The 17,414-nt window shown below is 40.1% G+C and overlaps 1 protein-coding gene across 3 annotated transcripts in view; it reads left to right on the forward strand.

Annotated features, from left to right (window-relative positions):
- Positions 1–16,372: 16,372 nt before the first annotated feature.
- The window catches only part of LOC122554220 (uncharacterized), a 57,109-nt gene continuing 56,067 nt past the window's right edge, over positions 16,373–17,414 (forward strand). For 2 of the 3 annotated variants that reach the window (XM_043698886.2, XM_043698887.2), the window contains exon 1: positions 16,373–16,558. In XM_043698886.2, coding sequence (XP_043554821.2) covers positions 16,388–16,558 — 171 coding nt within the window. In that variant the 5' untranslated portion in view covers positions 16,373–16,387. Of the gene's footprint in view, positions 16,673–17,414 lie in introns of all 3 variants that reach the window. The other variant, XM_087990497.1, reaches the window with a different exon arrangement.

Here is a 17,414-nt window from a genome sequence, read left to right on the forward strand (position 1 = left end):
AAAAGATAGGCAGGTGGGCAGAGTGGGTGGGGTTGCCCTGTTCTTACGAAGTGAAATTAAATCAATAGTAAGAAACAAAGTAGGGTCAGATGGTATAGAATCTGTGAGTAGAATTGAGGCACCGTGAAGGTAAAATAAAACATAGTTGGAGTTATGAACAAGCCTCCAAACAGTAGTCAGGATCTGGGTGCAATATACACCAAGTGATAGAAAAGAGGTGACATGGTGGCTCAGTGGTTAGCACTGCTACCTCACAACGCCAGGGTCACAGGTTCAATTCCAGCCTCAGGTGACTTGTCTGTGTGGAGTTTGCACATATTCCACATGTCTGCGTGGGTTTCCTCCGGATGCTCCAGTTTCCTCCCACAATCCAAAGATTTGCAGGTTCGGTGAATTGACCATGCTAAATTGCCCATAGTATTCAGGGATGTGTAGGTTAAGTGCATCAGTTAGGGGTAAAAGTAGGGGAATGGATCTGGGTGGATTACTCTTTGGAGGGTTGGTGTGGACTTGTTGGGCTGAAGAACCTGTTTCTACACTGTAGGGATTCTATGATTTGTAGGAAAGGCAAATTCTGGGGGATTTCAATATGCAGATGGACTGGGAAAATCAGGTTCCTAATGGATTGCAAGTAAAGGAATTTGTGGAATGTCTACAAGACGGTTTTTTGGAGCAACTTGTGGTGAAGCCCATTAGGGAGCAGGAAATATTGGATTTAGTGTTGTGCAATGAGGCAGACTTGATAAGGAAGCTTAAGGTGAAGGAACCCTTAGAAGGCAGTGGTCATAATATAATTGAATTTACTCTGCAATTTGAGAGGGAGTAGATAGAATCAGAGGTAATGGTATTACAGCTGAATAAAGGCAACTACAGAGGTATGAGGGAGGTGCTGGGTAGAACTTGACTGGGAGAGGAGCCCAGCAGGAAAGACAGTGGAACAACAATGGCATGAGTTACTGGGAGTATTTCAGGATACACAACAGAGATTCATCCCGAGGGAAACAAAGCATGGTATAGGGAGAGTGAGGCAATCATGGCTGACTAGGGAAGTCAAGGATAGCATAAAAGCAAAAGAGAAAGCATGTAATGTGGTGAAGGGCAGTGGGAAATCAGAGGATTGGGAAGCTTACAAAGACCATCAGAGGGCAACAAAAAAAAATAAGGAGGAAGAAGATTAAATATGAAGGTAAGCTAGTCAGTAATGTAAAGGAATACAATATAAGTTTCTTTAGATATATAAAGGGCAAAAGAGAGGAAAAAGTGGGCATTGGGCTGCTGGAAAATAATGCTGGAGAGATAGTAGTGGGGAACAAGGAAATGGCTAAGGAACTCAATAGTTATTTTGTGTCAATCTTCACAGAGTAATATCCCAAAAAATCAAGACAATGAAGGGGGAGAGCTGAGTACGGTGGCCATCACCAAGGAGAAGGTGCTAGAAAAACTGAATGGCCTGAAGATGGATAAATAACCTGGACCAAATGGACTACAGTCAAAAATTGTGATACTGGTAAAGCATAGCCAGTCAGGCGGCATCTGAGGAGCATGAGAGTCAACATTTCGAACATAAGTCCTTCATCAGGAACCTGATGAAGAGTTTATGCTCAAAATGATGACTCTCCTGATCCTCGGATGCTGTCTGACTGGCTGCGCTTTTCCAGCACAACACGTTTTGACTCTAATCTCCAACATCTGCAGTCCTCACTTTCTCCCAGATAGACAGAGTTCAAAGGGAGATAGCTGAGGGGATTATGGAGGCATTAGTGGTGATCTTTCTGGAATCACTAGAATCAGGAGAGGGCTCCAGAGGACTGGAAAGTCGCTAATGTGATACCCCTTGTTTAAAAAGGGAGTAAGGCAAAAGATGGAAAATTACAGACTGATTAGCCTAACCTTGGTTGTGGGAAAGATTCTGGAATCCATTGTAAAGGATGCAATTTCTGAATACTTGAAAATATATGGTAAAATAGGCAAAGTCAGCATGGTTTCATCAAGGGGAGGTCATGCCTGACAAATCTACTAGAATTCTTTGAGGAACTATAGACCAGTGAGCCTAACATTGGTGGTGGGCAAGTTGTTGGAGGGAATCCTAAGGGACAGGATGTACATGTATTTGGAGAGGCAAGGACTGATTAGGGATAGTCAATATGGCTTTGTGTGTGGGAAATCATGTCTCACAACTTGATTGAGTTTTTTGAAGAAGTAATAAAGAGGATTGATGAGGGCAGCGGTAGATGTGATCTATATGGACTTCAGTAAGGCATTCGACAAAGTTCCCCATATGAGACTGGTTAGCAAGGTTATATCTCATGAAATACAGGGAGAACTAGCCATGTGGATACAGAATTGGCTCAAAGGTAGAAGACAGAGGGTGGTGGTGGAGGGTTGTTTTACAGACTGGAGTCTAGTGACCAGTGGAGTGCCACAAGGATCGGTGCTGGGTCCTCTACTTTTTGTCATTTACATAAATGATTTGGATGCAAGCATAAGAGGTACAGTTAGTAAATTTGCAGATGACACCAAAATTGGAGGTGTAGTGGACAGTAAAGAAGGTTACCTCAGACTACAACAGGATCTTGATCAGATGGGCCAATGGGCTGCAAAGTGGCAGATGAAGTTTAATTCAGATAAATGTAAGGTGCTGCATTTTGGGAAAGCAAATCTTAGCAGGACTTATACACTTAATGGTAGAGTCCTAGAGAGTGTTGCTGAACAAAGAGATCTTGGAGTGCAGGTTCATAGCTCCTTGAAAGTGGAGTTGCAGGTAGATAAGATAGTGAAGAAGGCATTTGGTATGCTTTCCTTTATTGTTCAGAGCATTGAGTACAGGAGTTGGGAGGTCATGTTGCGGCTTTACAAGACATTTGTTAGGCCACTGTTGGAATATTGTGTGCAATTCTGGTCTCCTTCCTTTTGGAAAGATATTGTGAAACTTGAAAGGGTTCAGAAAAGATCTACAAAGATGTTGCAAAGGTTGGAGGATTTGAGCTATGGGGAGAGGCTGACCAGGCTGGGGCTGTTTTTTTCTGGAGCGTTGGAGGCTGAGAGGTGACCTTATAGAGGTTTACAAAATCATGGATAGGGTAAATCGACAAAGTCTTTTCCCTGGGGTCAGGGAGGCCAGAACTAGAGGGCATGGGTTTAGGTTGAGAGGGGAAAGATATAAAAGAGACCTAAGGGGCAACTTTTTCACACAGAGGTTGGTACGAGTATGGAATGAGCTGCCAGAGGAAGTGGTGGAGGCTGGTACAATTGCAACATTTAAGAAGCATTTGGATGGTTATATGAATAGGAAGGGTTCAGAGGGATATGGGCCGGGTGCTGGCAGGTGGGACTAGACTGGGTTGGGCTATCTAGTCGGCATGGACGGGTTGGACTGAAGGGTCTGTTTCCATGTCTCTGTGACTCTAAGTAATGAGCAAGTTAGACCAAGGAAAGCCATTGGATGTTTTCTACTTGGACTTCATGAAGGCTTTTGACAAAGTGCTACACAGGAGGCTACTGAGTAAGGTCAGGGCCCATGCTGTTAGAGGCCAGGTGTTAGCATGGATAGAAGCTTGGCTGTCTGGCAGAAAGAAGAGAGTGGGGATAAAAGGGTCATTCTCAGGATGGCAGCCGATGACAAGTGATGTTTCACACGGCTCAGTGTTGGGATCTCAACTTCCCAATTTATTCATCAATAATCTAGATGAAGGAACTAAGGGCATTCTAGCTAAGTTTGCAGATGATACAATTATAGGTAGAGGGACAGGTAGCACTGAGGAGGTGGAGAGGCTGCAGAAGGATTTGGACAGATTAGGAGAATGGCAGATGGAATACAACATGGCAAAGTGTGAGATCATGCACTTTGGTGGGAAAATAGAGGAATGGACTGTTTTCTAAATGGGGAGAAAATTCAGAAGTCTTAAGTGCAAAGAGACTAGTCCAGGATTCTCTCAAGGTTGAGTCAGTAGATAGGAAGGTAAATGCAATAGAGGTATTTATTTTGAGATGAATTGAATATAAAAGCAGGGATGTACTTCGGAGACTCTATAAGGCTCTTGTCAGACCACATTTGGTGTATTATGTGCAGTTTTGGGTTCCATATCGCAGGAAGGATGTACTGACCCTGGACCGTGTTCAGAGGAGGTTCACAAGAGTGGTCCCAGGAATGAAAAGCTTAACATATGAGGAACGTTTGAGGACTCTGGGTCTATACTCAACGGAGTTTAGAAGGATGAAGGAGGGATCTAACTGAAACTTACAGAATACTGAATAGCCTGGACAGAGTGGATGTGGGAATATGTTTCCATTGGTAAGAGAGACTAGGACCTGAGGGCATAGCTTTAGAGTGAAAGGAAGGCCTTTTAGAACGCACATAAGGAGAAACTTGTTCTGCCGGAGAGTGGTGGATCAATGGAGTTCATTGCAACAGAACACTATGGAGACCAGGTCATTGTGTATATTTGAGACTGAGATAGATACGTTCATGATTATCAAGTGGTTCTAGGGTTATGGGCAGAAAGTGGGAAAATGGGGTTGAGAAACTTATTAGCCATGATTGAATGGTGGAGCAGACTTGATAGGCTGAATGGCCTAATTTCTGCTCCTATGTTTTAAAGTCTTCTTTTCAGAATACTGTGTATTTTTTAAAAATAATAGTTATTGAATCCCTTTATTGTATTGACTCCTCTACAGCAAAGTTCAACAAATTTTCATTATAATTTATAATTTACTTTCAGACTGACCTGAAGACACAGGAAAATTTTAAGACATGTGTGAGCGATCCCTTTCAATTCATTAAACCATAAAATTTGAATGAACATTCAAGTTTGTGTGAAAATATACTTCACAAATTAAATTTAACAACTATACACTATAATTTCTCAAATAAAAAGCTCAGGTATTTTTCATGAGGCCTAGATTTTCAAACTAACTCTCGGTGAATCTGGGCTAGAGGTTATACACCAGGAATAAGGGGCCACACATTTAAAACAGAGATGACGAATTTCTTTTTTAAGACATTTGTGAATCAGGAGAATTCTATACCACAGAGGGCTGTCTAGGCTGTGTAGTTAAGTATATTCAAAGTTGAGAAAGATTTTTAATCAGTAACAAAATCAAGATTTATGGGGGAAGGCAGAATAGTGGAGTTGAGGATTATCAGATTAGCCATTGAATCTCAGAGCAGACTCAATGGCTTGAATGGCCTATGTTTTATAGTCTATGGCAATAAGATCAGCTCCAGGCTGCTTTGATAACAGTGCACCCAAATACTCCATTCAACTTGCATTACGTTCTGAGCACATTGCAATTTTCAAAGCAAGGACAGGGGCTGGTGGTGTTGGTAACCCACTTGTATCCAATTAACTGACTGTAAAGCTCCTTGAAGATCTCGTTAATGTATTAGAAAGGACCAGAAATAAATTTTCAAGACAGCACAAAGGGACAGTGAATAGTCAAGGGCACATCAGAGCACACCCATTGGAAACATTGTGGGAGGAACCATGAGGTGAAACTGCTGATGAATTAAGTTATTGAAGAAAAATGGTCATTCACACTAAGATTAAGTGTGTGAGCCAAATATTTTATTTATTCAGTCATTCATATTTACCATATGGCTGCTGGCCCTTAGCTGTCGTACCAGCTCCCATCTGCAAGGCAATTGCAGGGCCAGTTTTGGCTGCTGTCTGCCTCAGAATATTACACTCCAGACCCAGATTTTCCTCCAGGCAGCGCCAAGAATCACTAAACTCAAGGATTTGCATAGTAAAATAATGTCATTTCAGTGACACAAATGCAACACTGGGTCAGGGCTGATTTCCGATTTCTTACTCTGATTTCTCGGTTGCATTTACTGCTATTTAAGGAGAAAGCCCAAATTGCTGCAGTGTAAACTTGTACTGAAACAAAAACAGAAAATGCTGGAGGAGGCCAGCAGGTCTGGCAGCATCTAAGGCAAGAGAAACAGCTTGCCAAAACTTGCTTTCACAGCCACAACTCCTTCCTCAGTGACCGTCTCTGACTCCACCTTAGCTCATACGGATTCAAACTGAAGTTCTATCCTTGAAGTTTCAAACCCAGCTAAGATTATAGGCATCTCTGAGTTCTGAAGAAGAGTCATACCAGACTCAAAATGTTACCTCTATTTTTCTCTCTCCACAGATGCTGCCAAATCTACTGAGTTTCTCCAGTATTTTCTGTGCATTTTCAGATTTCCAATATCTGCAGTATTTTACTTTTAAATTGTACTTAATTGGTAAAAGAATGGAGAATTGTATTTTTGCTCAAAAAGGACACAACATGCAAGCACTCAATTCATCCAACAGTTTATAAATTCCTACTTTGGAAGTAGAACCTGTCTGACTCAAGATTGAGATAGAGACAGACGCTAACCTCACACCTTTAATACATTGTCTGAGCTGAGATGTCACCTTTTTTCATAAAGCCTTAAGTTATCAAGGGAATATGATTTAAAAGAAGTTCTGGGATTTACATATTAATAAACTGAAACCCGCAACCTGCTCTAAAAGATGAAAGATTTAACAGCAATCTAGGTTTGTTCAATATATCATTGTAATTGCATGACACCATGATCTTTTGCTATAAATTCTATGTCTTATCATCCTGCCCCACTGGTTACCTGATGAAGGAGCAACACTTTGAAAGCTGGTACTTCCAAATAAACCTGTTGGACATTAACCTGGTGTTGTGTGATTTTTAACTTCCTGCACCCTAGTCCAACACCAGCATCTCCACATCATTAGATTTTTGAGGTATTGAGACCAATTCAGAGAAAGATGGGACCTGTAGAAGCTGAATATTTTGTACCACTTTAAGAACTGAATATTTTGCACCCATTTAAGAACTGGACCAAAATCCTTGCAAGGTCTTTATTCGTGCCGTGGGAAAGTGTTTCACTTTGGAGTGACAAGGGAAGGGTTAATTAATAATCTTTCAGTGAGGGTTCACTTGGAAAATGTCTCATAACATGATAAAATTCTTCTCTGGGATAGAAAGCCAAGTAATCCAATTCAAAACTAAAGGAAATTACAAAGATGCAAGGACTTCACGGTTGGCAATACACAGGGCAACTTTATAAAAGGCATGACTATAAACAGGCAATGGTTAATATTGAAGGTACAAATGTATTCATTACAGCTGTCATGCATTCCTTTTGGAGAAGGAACACAACAGGAAAACTGTAGTTAACAAAAGAAATCAAGGATAGTATTAGGTCTAAAGAGGAGTCATTTAAAGTTGCTTAAAAAAGAAGCAAGTCTGAGGACAGCGAGCAGTTTAAAATTTTGCAAAGGAGCCCAAACAGGTTGTTTAAGATGGAAGAAAAATAGCATGAGAGTAAACTTTCAAGGGACATAAAGCAGACTGTAAGAATTTTATGTAAAAAGAGAAAGATTAGTGAAAACAAACGCAGGTCACTTATCGTCTGAAATGGAAGAATTGATCATGGAAAAAAATGAAATGACATTGCAATTAAACAATTACTTTTGTTTTGTCTTCACAGAAGATGATACTAAGTGCTGGACTGTTCTTTTTTCTTTATTCTTTATGTTTTTCTTTTAAGTGCTACGGAAGCAAGGATTTTTTGGGAAGGAGGACCTGAAGGAGAATAGAAATAGTAAAAGGTAGTGCTGGAAAAAAAAAATCAATGATATTGAAAACTGATCAATCCCAAGAGCCTGATAATCCATATCCCAGGGTTCTAAAGGAGGTGGCCATGGAAATAACAGATGTGTTGGTTGTCATTTTTCAAAATTCTGTAGATTTTGGAATGAGGCCAGCAGACTGGTGGGTGGCAAATGAAATCCCATTGTTTGAAAAAGGAGCTGGGGGCAGAAAACTAGGGATGACAGAACTGTTGGCCTAACAGCAGTTCAGGAAAATGCTGGAGTCGATCATGGGGAGGCAACAACTGGACTGTTAATCCAGAGATCCAGATAACGTTCTGGGGACCCGAGTTTGAATCCCACCATGGCAGATGGTGGAATTTTAATTCAAATTTTAAAAACTGGAATTAAGACTCTAAGGATGACCATGAATCTACCGTTGATTGTTGGGAAAACCTATCTGGTTCACTAATGTCCTTACCTGGTCTGTGCATGTGACTCTAGACCCACAGCAATGCAGCTGATGCTTAACTGCCCTCTGGGCAATCAAGGATGTTCAATAAATGCTGGCCTAACCAGTGACACCCCATCCTGTGAATGAATAAAGAAACAAATTCCTAGAGGTCTGGCACTCCAATCACAACGCCATAAACAAACACATAGATCTAGATACCATCTATCAACCCCTCAGAAAACGAACAGGAAATGATATCACCACAAAGACTAGGAACCCCATCCAGGACAAAGATATAAATAGAAAGCAGGAAACAACAGCTTTGCTTCACTTGGAGGTCGCCACTGATGATGTTACCTAGACAGGTAATGAAACGTCTGGATATCAAACCTACAGCTCAGCGAGCAAAGCTACACCCTAAACCTCAACCTGAGCTACAAACCTTCACAAACCTTGCATAAAGAGAAGTGATTACAGGATTCTTAAAAATTACCAAAAGTTTTTCCATAGCTTTACATGGATGTATGTCACAGAAAGTGCTATGATTATCTCTAACAACACTCCATCTATTCAAGTGACAGAGTATTCCATATCTAAGACACATTGTAGCAACTAGTCAATTCTCTTTCACCAGAGCTTGTGGGTGGCACGGTGGCTCAGTGGTTAGCACTGCTGCCTCACAGACCAGGGTTCCAGGTTCAATTCTAGCCTCGGGCGACTGTCTGTGTGGAGTTTGTGCATTCTCCCCATGTGTGTGTGGGTTTCCTCCTGCAGTCCAGGTGAATTGGCCATGTTAAATTGCCCACAGTGTTAGGTGCATTAGTCAGAGGGAAATGGGTTTGGGTGGGTTACTCTTCGGAGGGTCAGTGTGGACTTGTTGGGCCAAAGGGCCTGTTTCCACACTGTAGGGAATCTAATCTAAAAGTTTTCAATCTTGTTACCTCCACTACCTAGGAAAACAAATTTACAAGATGCATGGGAACACCACGTTTATTCTTCTTTACAGTACCTGCAAATTCTCATCCAAACCACAGATCATCCTGACTTGAAACTACAGTTGTATAATAAAAACAGGAGGTACTAGCAAAACTCAGCAGGTCTGGCAGAATCTCTGGGAGGGAAAAACAGTTAACGATTCAAGTCCAATATGATTCTTCTTCAGAAGTAATGAAGAGTTGTATTGGACTTAAACATTAATTCTGTTTCTCTCTCCACAGATACTGCCAGGCTTGCTGAGTTTCTCCAACACCTCTTGTTTTTATTGCGGATTTCCAGATCCACAGAACTATTATTCCTTCACTGTTACTGTGTCATAATCCTGGTACTACCTTTCAACAGCTCTGTAAGGGCACCTAATCAGATTGATTGTAGTAGTTCAAAAAGTTAATTCATCGGCAACTTCTCAAAGACAATTAGGCATGGGCAATAAATGCCAAATTGCTTTTGAAATAATTAAAAAGAAAACACTTTTGTGAAACTAAACCATAGGGTAACTAAAGGTATTTTTAAAGACCTGTACAAATCTTGTGATTAAAATCAGTAAATTAACTTTTAAGTAGTTGAAATTTAATGCTTTATAAAAGTTGATTATCACTTTTTGTGAAATATTAGGCTGCAATCTTTTTTTTGCATGTGCATAATGTTGGTAAAATGAAACAGATAGATTGATTGTCACACTAATGCTAAACAAACAAGTGCAAAGCATATGTAAACATTGAAACAAAAACAAATTGCTAGAGAAACTCAGCAAGTCTGACAGTATCTGTGGAAAGAAAACAGCATACATGTTTAGAGTCCAGTGACTCTTCATCAGCCTGGAAATATTAACTGTGCTTTCTTCCTACTGTCACGGCCAGACCTGCTGAGTTTTGGAAGCAATTTCTGTTTTTGTATCAGATCACCAACATCTGCAATTCTTTGTTTTATTAAAGCAAGCACTGACCTTATTGCTAACACCCTTTATGAAAGTAATTCTGCCATCTCAAAAAGGCATGACCAATACTTGGCTCTAGGCAACACAATGTGATTGAATTCTAACCCACTCTCAAATGATTTGGTTCAGCATATTGCACATTATCTACATAAATGATTTGGACTTTGGGGTCAGAATCACAATTGCATGACATCAAATTAAAGTCATAATTAATACAGAGGAAGGCTGTCACAAAATGAAAGAAGACATTAGTAAATATGCTCCTTAGATAAGAAGAGGCTAAATGTTTCAGAGGAACAAAGAGCTTTTGGAGTGAGATACACAACTAACTAAATGTAGAATTATCAAGTTAACACGGACCTGAAAAGAACAAGTTTTGAAAGTAAGCCAAGGACTGACATTCATTTCTAAATAAATGGAAGTGAAAAGCTAGGAATCTATGTTAAACTTGCACAAGTTTCAAGAAGATTTTAGATATAGTTCTGAGGGCCAAAGGGATCAAAGTGTATGTGGAGTGAGACGGAACAAAGTATTGAGTTGGATGATCAGCCATGATCAAATTGAATGGCGGAGCAGGCTCAAAGGTTGAAGAGTTTACTCCTTCTCCCATTTCCTATGTTTCTATTTGGCCTTGGTTAATTACAATTTGTGTACAGTGCTCATCCCCATGTAATACAAAGGAAGCAGAGGCAATAAAGATCTACCAGATTGAATGCAGAACCGAGAGATTATATTCATCAGGAAAAATTGAACATGGAGCTCAGATATGAAAGGCTTTGATAGGATAAACACTGAGAATATCTTTCTACATGTGGGGGAGACAACAGTAAGGAGCCATAAACAGAAGGTAGTCACTAATAAAATCAATACAGAATCCAGGCACCAAAGGTTTTTCCCAAAGGTTTATAGAATGTGAAACTTGCTGAGAGTAGGTGAAGTAATTAGTATAGATACAGTCAAGGGAGATGTCGATTAAATATATGAAGGAGAAAGCATGCATTCTCTTTTAAATCAACCAGTAAAGAAAGGTGGGAGGAGATGTGGGATTCTCTCGGTTTTAACCAATTGTGTGCACAATGATTTGTAGAGGACAAACTCTGACAGAGACCTAGTTATGCAGAACGTACAATATAGAAACAGCCCATTCAATATAATAACGTCAGTGATCGTTCGCACCTATTCTGGTTTAGGTGGTTAGACTCTGTTAAATCAGCAGTAGCAGCTGCCAAAATAGTATGGTGAGATGACACACTTCCTGCGATCAAAGGTGAGGAAGTCAAGTCCCATATGTTCAAGGTGACCAACAAAGTATAAACATAACTACAACAAGGTCCATCATGGCCTGAGCTTGGATTTGTCATACAACCAGTTTGTTTTCCATGGAAAAACTGAAACAAATGGAAATAAAACAAAAAGTGACTACTGTGCCTAGTATACAGGATTACACGACAAGTTTGTTATTTTGTATTGTTACACGAATGTTATTGAAGCTTAAAATAAGTCTGGAATTGTTACTTGCCTTTGGTTGTATAAATTCTGCAAAAAAAAACCAACTTCCCAACTTGTCATCAGCCTTGTCTCACTGAGGTGTTCATCAGTTTCATTTACTAAAAGATTAGAGAAAAACACATGCCAACTATTGAGCATCAGAGTTTCCCTTACCTTGTATCACAACAAGGAGCTTTTCCCACCCTCTTCCCCATACTGGCACCACTCTCCAACCCAAGAAGAAGATTTAATGTTTTCCGTAAGTGATTAGGTTTGACGCACAAACAGTAAAATGTGACCTATTTGGATACGATACAAGAGTCTGACAGGAATCAGTAGTGCGCTGAAGTAGATTAAAAGAGATTAAAAAAGATAGTGTCCCCAGGTTTGAGAAACAGTGTATGAGAAACAAATGACTCAAAATAATTAATTTAAACCCTTGGGTGTGCTTATCTGGCTTTGACCTCACATAGAAAGATTTCTAAATATACTAGGAGAAAGTGAGGACTGCAGATGCTGGAGATCAGAGCTTAAAATTGTGTTGCTGGAAAAGCACAGCAGGTCAGGCAGCATCAAAGAAACAGGAGAATCGACGTTTTGGGCATAAGCCCTTCTTCAGGAATGAGGAGGGTGTGCCAAGCAGGCTAAGATAAAAGGTAGGGAGGAGGGACTTGGGGGAGGGGCGTTGGGAATGCGATAGGTGGAAGGAGGTTAAGGTGAGGGTGATAGGCCGGAGAGGGGGTGGGGGCGGAGAGGTCAGGAAGAAGATTGCAGGTTAGGAAGGCGGAGGCCTTCTTGACCTACAATCTTCTTCTAAATATACTGCCCACCTCTCATTACATAATTGCCTGTGCTGCTGCTTATCAATTTTGTTTTTAATACTCAAGAAAAGCAAACCTTTGTTTCAATTTCTACATTCTGAAACATTTGATTATTTACATTTATCTCACTTGCATTGTTTAACTATTTCTATATTCACCTTTGACACCTGCCTTTTTAGCATTGTTCCACTCTTTCTTACTTAAAGTCATTTATTTATGCTCCTGGTAGACTTCTGTTTGTTCACTCCTGAAACCTTCATTTTTTTTTACAATATTTATCTGCTTTAATCTTTTATCATATCATATATACAGATTAAGCTCACAGTGATTGTTACAGTGTTCATCAAGGTGAATGATATCCTCTTCCGTTTGGCCACCTACAAGCATACCCCTTGAAGATGATTTTCTAACAGCCATAAGGATCAATAATTTTTAAAAATACATTTGAATTCCCCAGTGACTAATGTAAAGATATGTACAACAAGATTTCAAGCTTTTTTACTGTAACAAATAAAAGCAAAAACTATACATTCTTAGTTGGTTAAACCGCAATGTACATTAGCGTAACTCACTTTTTTCTTTATTCTTTCATAGGCTTTGTGGGTTGCTGGGAAGGCCAATATTTGCCACTCACCTTTAATCGTCTTCAGTGGCTTGCAAGACCATTTCAGAGTCAATCACATTCCCATGGTTCAGAACCACATCTAAGCCAAACCAGGTTAAAAACCCTAGATTTCATCCTCTTAAAGGATGTTAATTAATCAGACAGATTTTGAAAACAATCATTGATAATTTCATACATTCCCATCACTAAGATTTTTTTTAACATTTCATATGTATTAAATTAATATAAACCCCATTAGCTGCCATATGGTTTGAACCTACATTTCTAGAGAATTAGGATCAACCACTGGATTAATAGTTCAGTCACAGTACCATTACACTATCAACATTCTACATGACAGCAAACCCAACATCAAGATTCTCTTCTACATGGCATAGCAGCACCTCCTGGGTATTCTTTCCCAAATCTCTCTGGCTGTGCCACACGGTCTCTCAGAAAGACCAGGTGCTTCCTCTTTTGTGTCAAACCTGCATCTTATTCCAATAAGTATTGACCTAAATCCCTATCTTCACAGCAAGATCACATGGGCTTGATCCAGTCCGATTTCACAGGAGGTCACATCCTCTTTCCAGACTACACCCATTTATCTTGAATTAAAACAGACAGTTTAAAATGTAATCATTTATAAAGGACAACTTCTGTGACAGGGAAAAATCGAGCAAGATACGTCTGGAATACAGTGATAGCTGATTATGGAATGAACATGTCATAAAGGTATCAGATTCAATTATTTCTTTGATGTGTCTGCACCATAAATATTTCTGTACTCACTGAAGGTTGTCAGAGCTGGAAATAGAATATTTACTTACTTTTGACCTCCACTGTCAACTTCCAGTGTCCTCAAATAAGTTCAGCAATGGGTAAAATGTCTTCTACTTCATTCATGAATGTGCAACAACTTTAAATTTGGGATACCATCCCATCTGGTGCCACTGATTCTCAATTTACCAACCAATTATCTTGATGTATATGAGTTGGCCAACTTAATGACAATTACTGTCAAAATTACACACAGCATTCCGTTGTGACATACAAATAATAGGATCAACATCAACGTCATCATCATCTAGCAAGTCTGCCTTCTAATATAATTACACTAGTCAGAGCTAGCTCTGGACCTGTTTGATTCTGGAGTAAAAGTTAAAAGGTAAAGGAAAAGAGATAGGCCAATTAGCCCTTGAACATTTCCACCATTCTATAATACCATGATGAATCTTGACCTAGCTCCATGTGCCTACTTATACCCCACATAGCAGGTAAAGAAAGAGGCAACAACGCCCAATTGACACAATCTTTGTGTTGTTATTCACTTATGAAAACTCTGTAAGACCATTGTTATGAGTCAGCAGATAACTACTTCCTTTTGTACAATTTTTGGAACCATACACAATTTACGAGGAGTTAATCAAATTCCTGTTCAGAGTAATTTTCCCCAGACTCTGAAATATAACAGAATAGGTTGTTGTGTGTCTATGAACCCAAATGATTGAAATATTCTCTCATGGAGTGGTGAAGGAGCATCAATAAACACTAACATAATTAGGTTAAAAATCACACAACACCAGGTTATAGTCCAACAGGTTTAATTGGAAGCACACTAGCTTTCGGAGCGACGCTCCTTCATCAGGTGATTGTGATCTGATGAAGGAGCGTCGCTCCGAAAGCCAGTGTGATTCCAATTAAACCTGTCGGACTATAACCTGGTGTTGTGTGATTTTTAACTTTGTACACCCCAGTCCAACACCGGCATCTCCGAATCATAATTAGGTTGGTGTTCCAGAATATTTCTGCATCTCAGTATTCCCTACTGCAGTGATTTATTTTTTTAAATAGCAAAATACTGCAGATGTTGGAAATCTGGAGTCAAAAAAATATTCTGGCAAAAAAAAAGCCACCAACATCTGCAGGATAAAAAATACAGACAGCTATTTATAACAGCAATAAAATTAGCATAATGCAAATGCTGGAATCGGAAATAAAAACAGGAAGTGGTGTAGAAAGTCAGCAGATCTGGTAGCATCGGCAGAGAGAGAAACGGAGTTACGTTTGAATCCAATATGGCTTTGGCAGTTAAGACATCTGTGATATTGGCCTTTCACCTGATATATAAACCTACCTTTTCCCTTTCCTGATGCCAATCAGGTTCCTGTATTTCCAGCCTTGGCAAGCATGTTCTCCCTTCCCTGAAAACACAAGTAGTTTATTTTTACATGAAAATCAAATGATGTACATGTTTGGAACATATATTAGTTCATTGGCTGTTTTCAACCTCTCGAGATCTCCTTAATTTGGTTCACCTTATATGGAATTGAATATTCAGCACAAGTGGGCGGTACGGTGGCTTACAGCACCAGAGTCCTGGTTTCAATTCCCGCCTCAGGCAACTGTCTGTGTGGAGTTTGCACATTCTCCCCCTGTCTGCGTGGGTTTCCTCCAGGTGCTCCGGTTTCCTCCCACGTCCAAAAATGTGCAGGTTAGGTGAATTGGCCATGCTAAATTGTTAGGGGAATGGGTCTGGGTGGGTTGCTCTTCGCAGCGTCGGTGTGGACTTGTTGGGCCGAAGGGCACACTGTAAGTAATCTAATCTAATCTAATCTAAACCATACCTGCCTTTGTGCTCCATCGAATGCCCTCTTTTCCCTTGTGCACTGATACTAATTTAGTCTGCCCTGAAATTCATCTGTACTGTTGACTTCAACCACTAACAGATTCAAGAACAGCTTCTTTCATGCTGTTACTAGACTTCTGAATAGACCTTTCAAATTTTAAATTGAATGTTGATCTCATTCTGTGTGCACCTTCTCTGCAGCTGCAACTTTGTGTTCTTTGCTCTATTCTAATACCCTAATGTACTTTGTATGGTCTCATCTGCTTGTACTGCACATAAAACCAAACTTTTCACTGTACCTTGGTAGATGTGACAATAATAAATCAAATCAAATAATAAAGTAAATCGAATCAAATGGTTTTATCAGTAAAAAGCAAAAGAACTGTGGATGTTGTAAATCAGAAACAAAAACAGAACTGAGGAAGGGTCACTCAACCCGAAACGTTAACTCCGAACTCTCTCCACAGATGTAGTCAGATCTGCTGAGCTTTTCCAGCAATTTCTGCTTTTGTTTGTAGTACTAAGTTTGCAGGCTCTCAGAACTGACTAGTTAAAAGGAGTTCCTTCTGCATTCACCATTAAATGCACACGGTGGGTCCTAGAGTCTCGCTGACCTCAGCATGGTTTAAAAAGGTAAGCTATCCTTATAATGCCAATGAACAATGGACGTCTCACCAGGTATTTCCACAGGATCAGCAATGCTCGGAGTGGGAGAGTCCAACTTGAGCTGATTAAGCAACAATTAAAACAAAAAGAACAGAGCTGGTTTCCATCAGTTTCCATGGAGACTCATTAACTTTTTTGTGTGGTTTGGTGACAGATCTTCCCTGTCCGGGGAGGAGGAGTGTGTGGACATGCAGTCACTGGGAGGAGGCTGGATGAAAGCGGCGGATCCAGGATTTCATGTGGGCGGCAGTGGGTTCAGAGTGAGGCGGCCGCCTTTTATCACTGCGATCAACGGACTCACTGCACCCTCCAGCAACGCCGGAGGGTGGCTCAGGAGAGGCGCTACCCCCTGGAGACAGGTAAGCGACGCAAAGTGAACTTCCCGGGCACCCTTTACAAGAACTAGTGACCTGCCCAGACTAGAAGCATTCAATGCTAATAGTAAGCACTGCTGTCTCAGGAGTGAAGTTAAGGTAAGTTTCTCACAAATTGCACTCTGCATTTGTATACTTTTAACTTCCTCAAAGAAAATAATACAACTTTTCAAAACTACCACAAATTAAACCATATTGCGTTTTTTGTTTTGAAAAGCTACAGCAAATTAGTGCTTGTGAAGACATCTGTTATTCTTGATGCTTTTCTTTCAGTAAACGGAGTCGGCATTTACCTGTTTAAGATTTTAACCTGGCTGAGTCTGTCGCGCATCGGGAGAGGTTCCGTCGGATCTTCGAGAATTCATTAGTTGAAGATTTACCCTCGCCCTCTGCGTAGCAACCGGAGGAATTTCTCAACTCCCTGTTGAATGGGGTTCTGCTTTTTAAGCACGAGGAATACTGAAACAAAGGCTGACTTAAAAGAAAAGCCGACCTTCTGTTCAGACATGTTAATTTTTTTTCGCAAAAAAGAGTCTAAATATTGAAACTTCCAGCCACAATGTTTTCCAATCAAAGTTAAACTTCAAATGGCCAGTTTATGCAATCATGGTCCTGAGCGTTGGTGTGATTGGCCCTACACGGACCTTCAATGCTGCGTCTTCTGCCCTCTCATAAATAACTTTCAAAATAGATATTTTGCATTAGTAGGAATAAAAAGTCTTCATTTATAATTGCAGATACATTTTACACCAAAAGAGACTGCTGTGATACTGACTGTAGATTTTCATTGTTCTACATTTGTTGCAGGAGGAGCAAGAAATATACATTACAATGCGGAATA

This window comes from Chiloscyllium plagiosum, unplaced genomic scaffold (genome assembly GCF_037043375.1).
Source record: "Chiloscyllium plagiosum isolate Xiang-an unplaced genomic scaffold, Cpla_swu_hap1 HiC_scaffold_9, whole genome shotgun sequence".
NCBI classification, from domain to species: Eukaryota; Metazoa; Chordata; class Chondrichthyes; order Orectolobiformes; family Hemiscylliidae; genus Chiloscyllium; species Chiloscyllium plagiosum.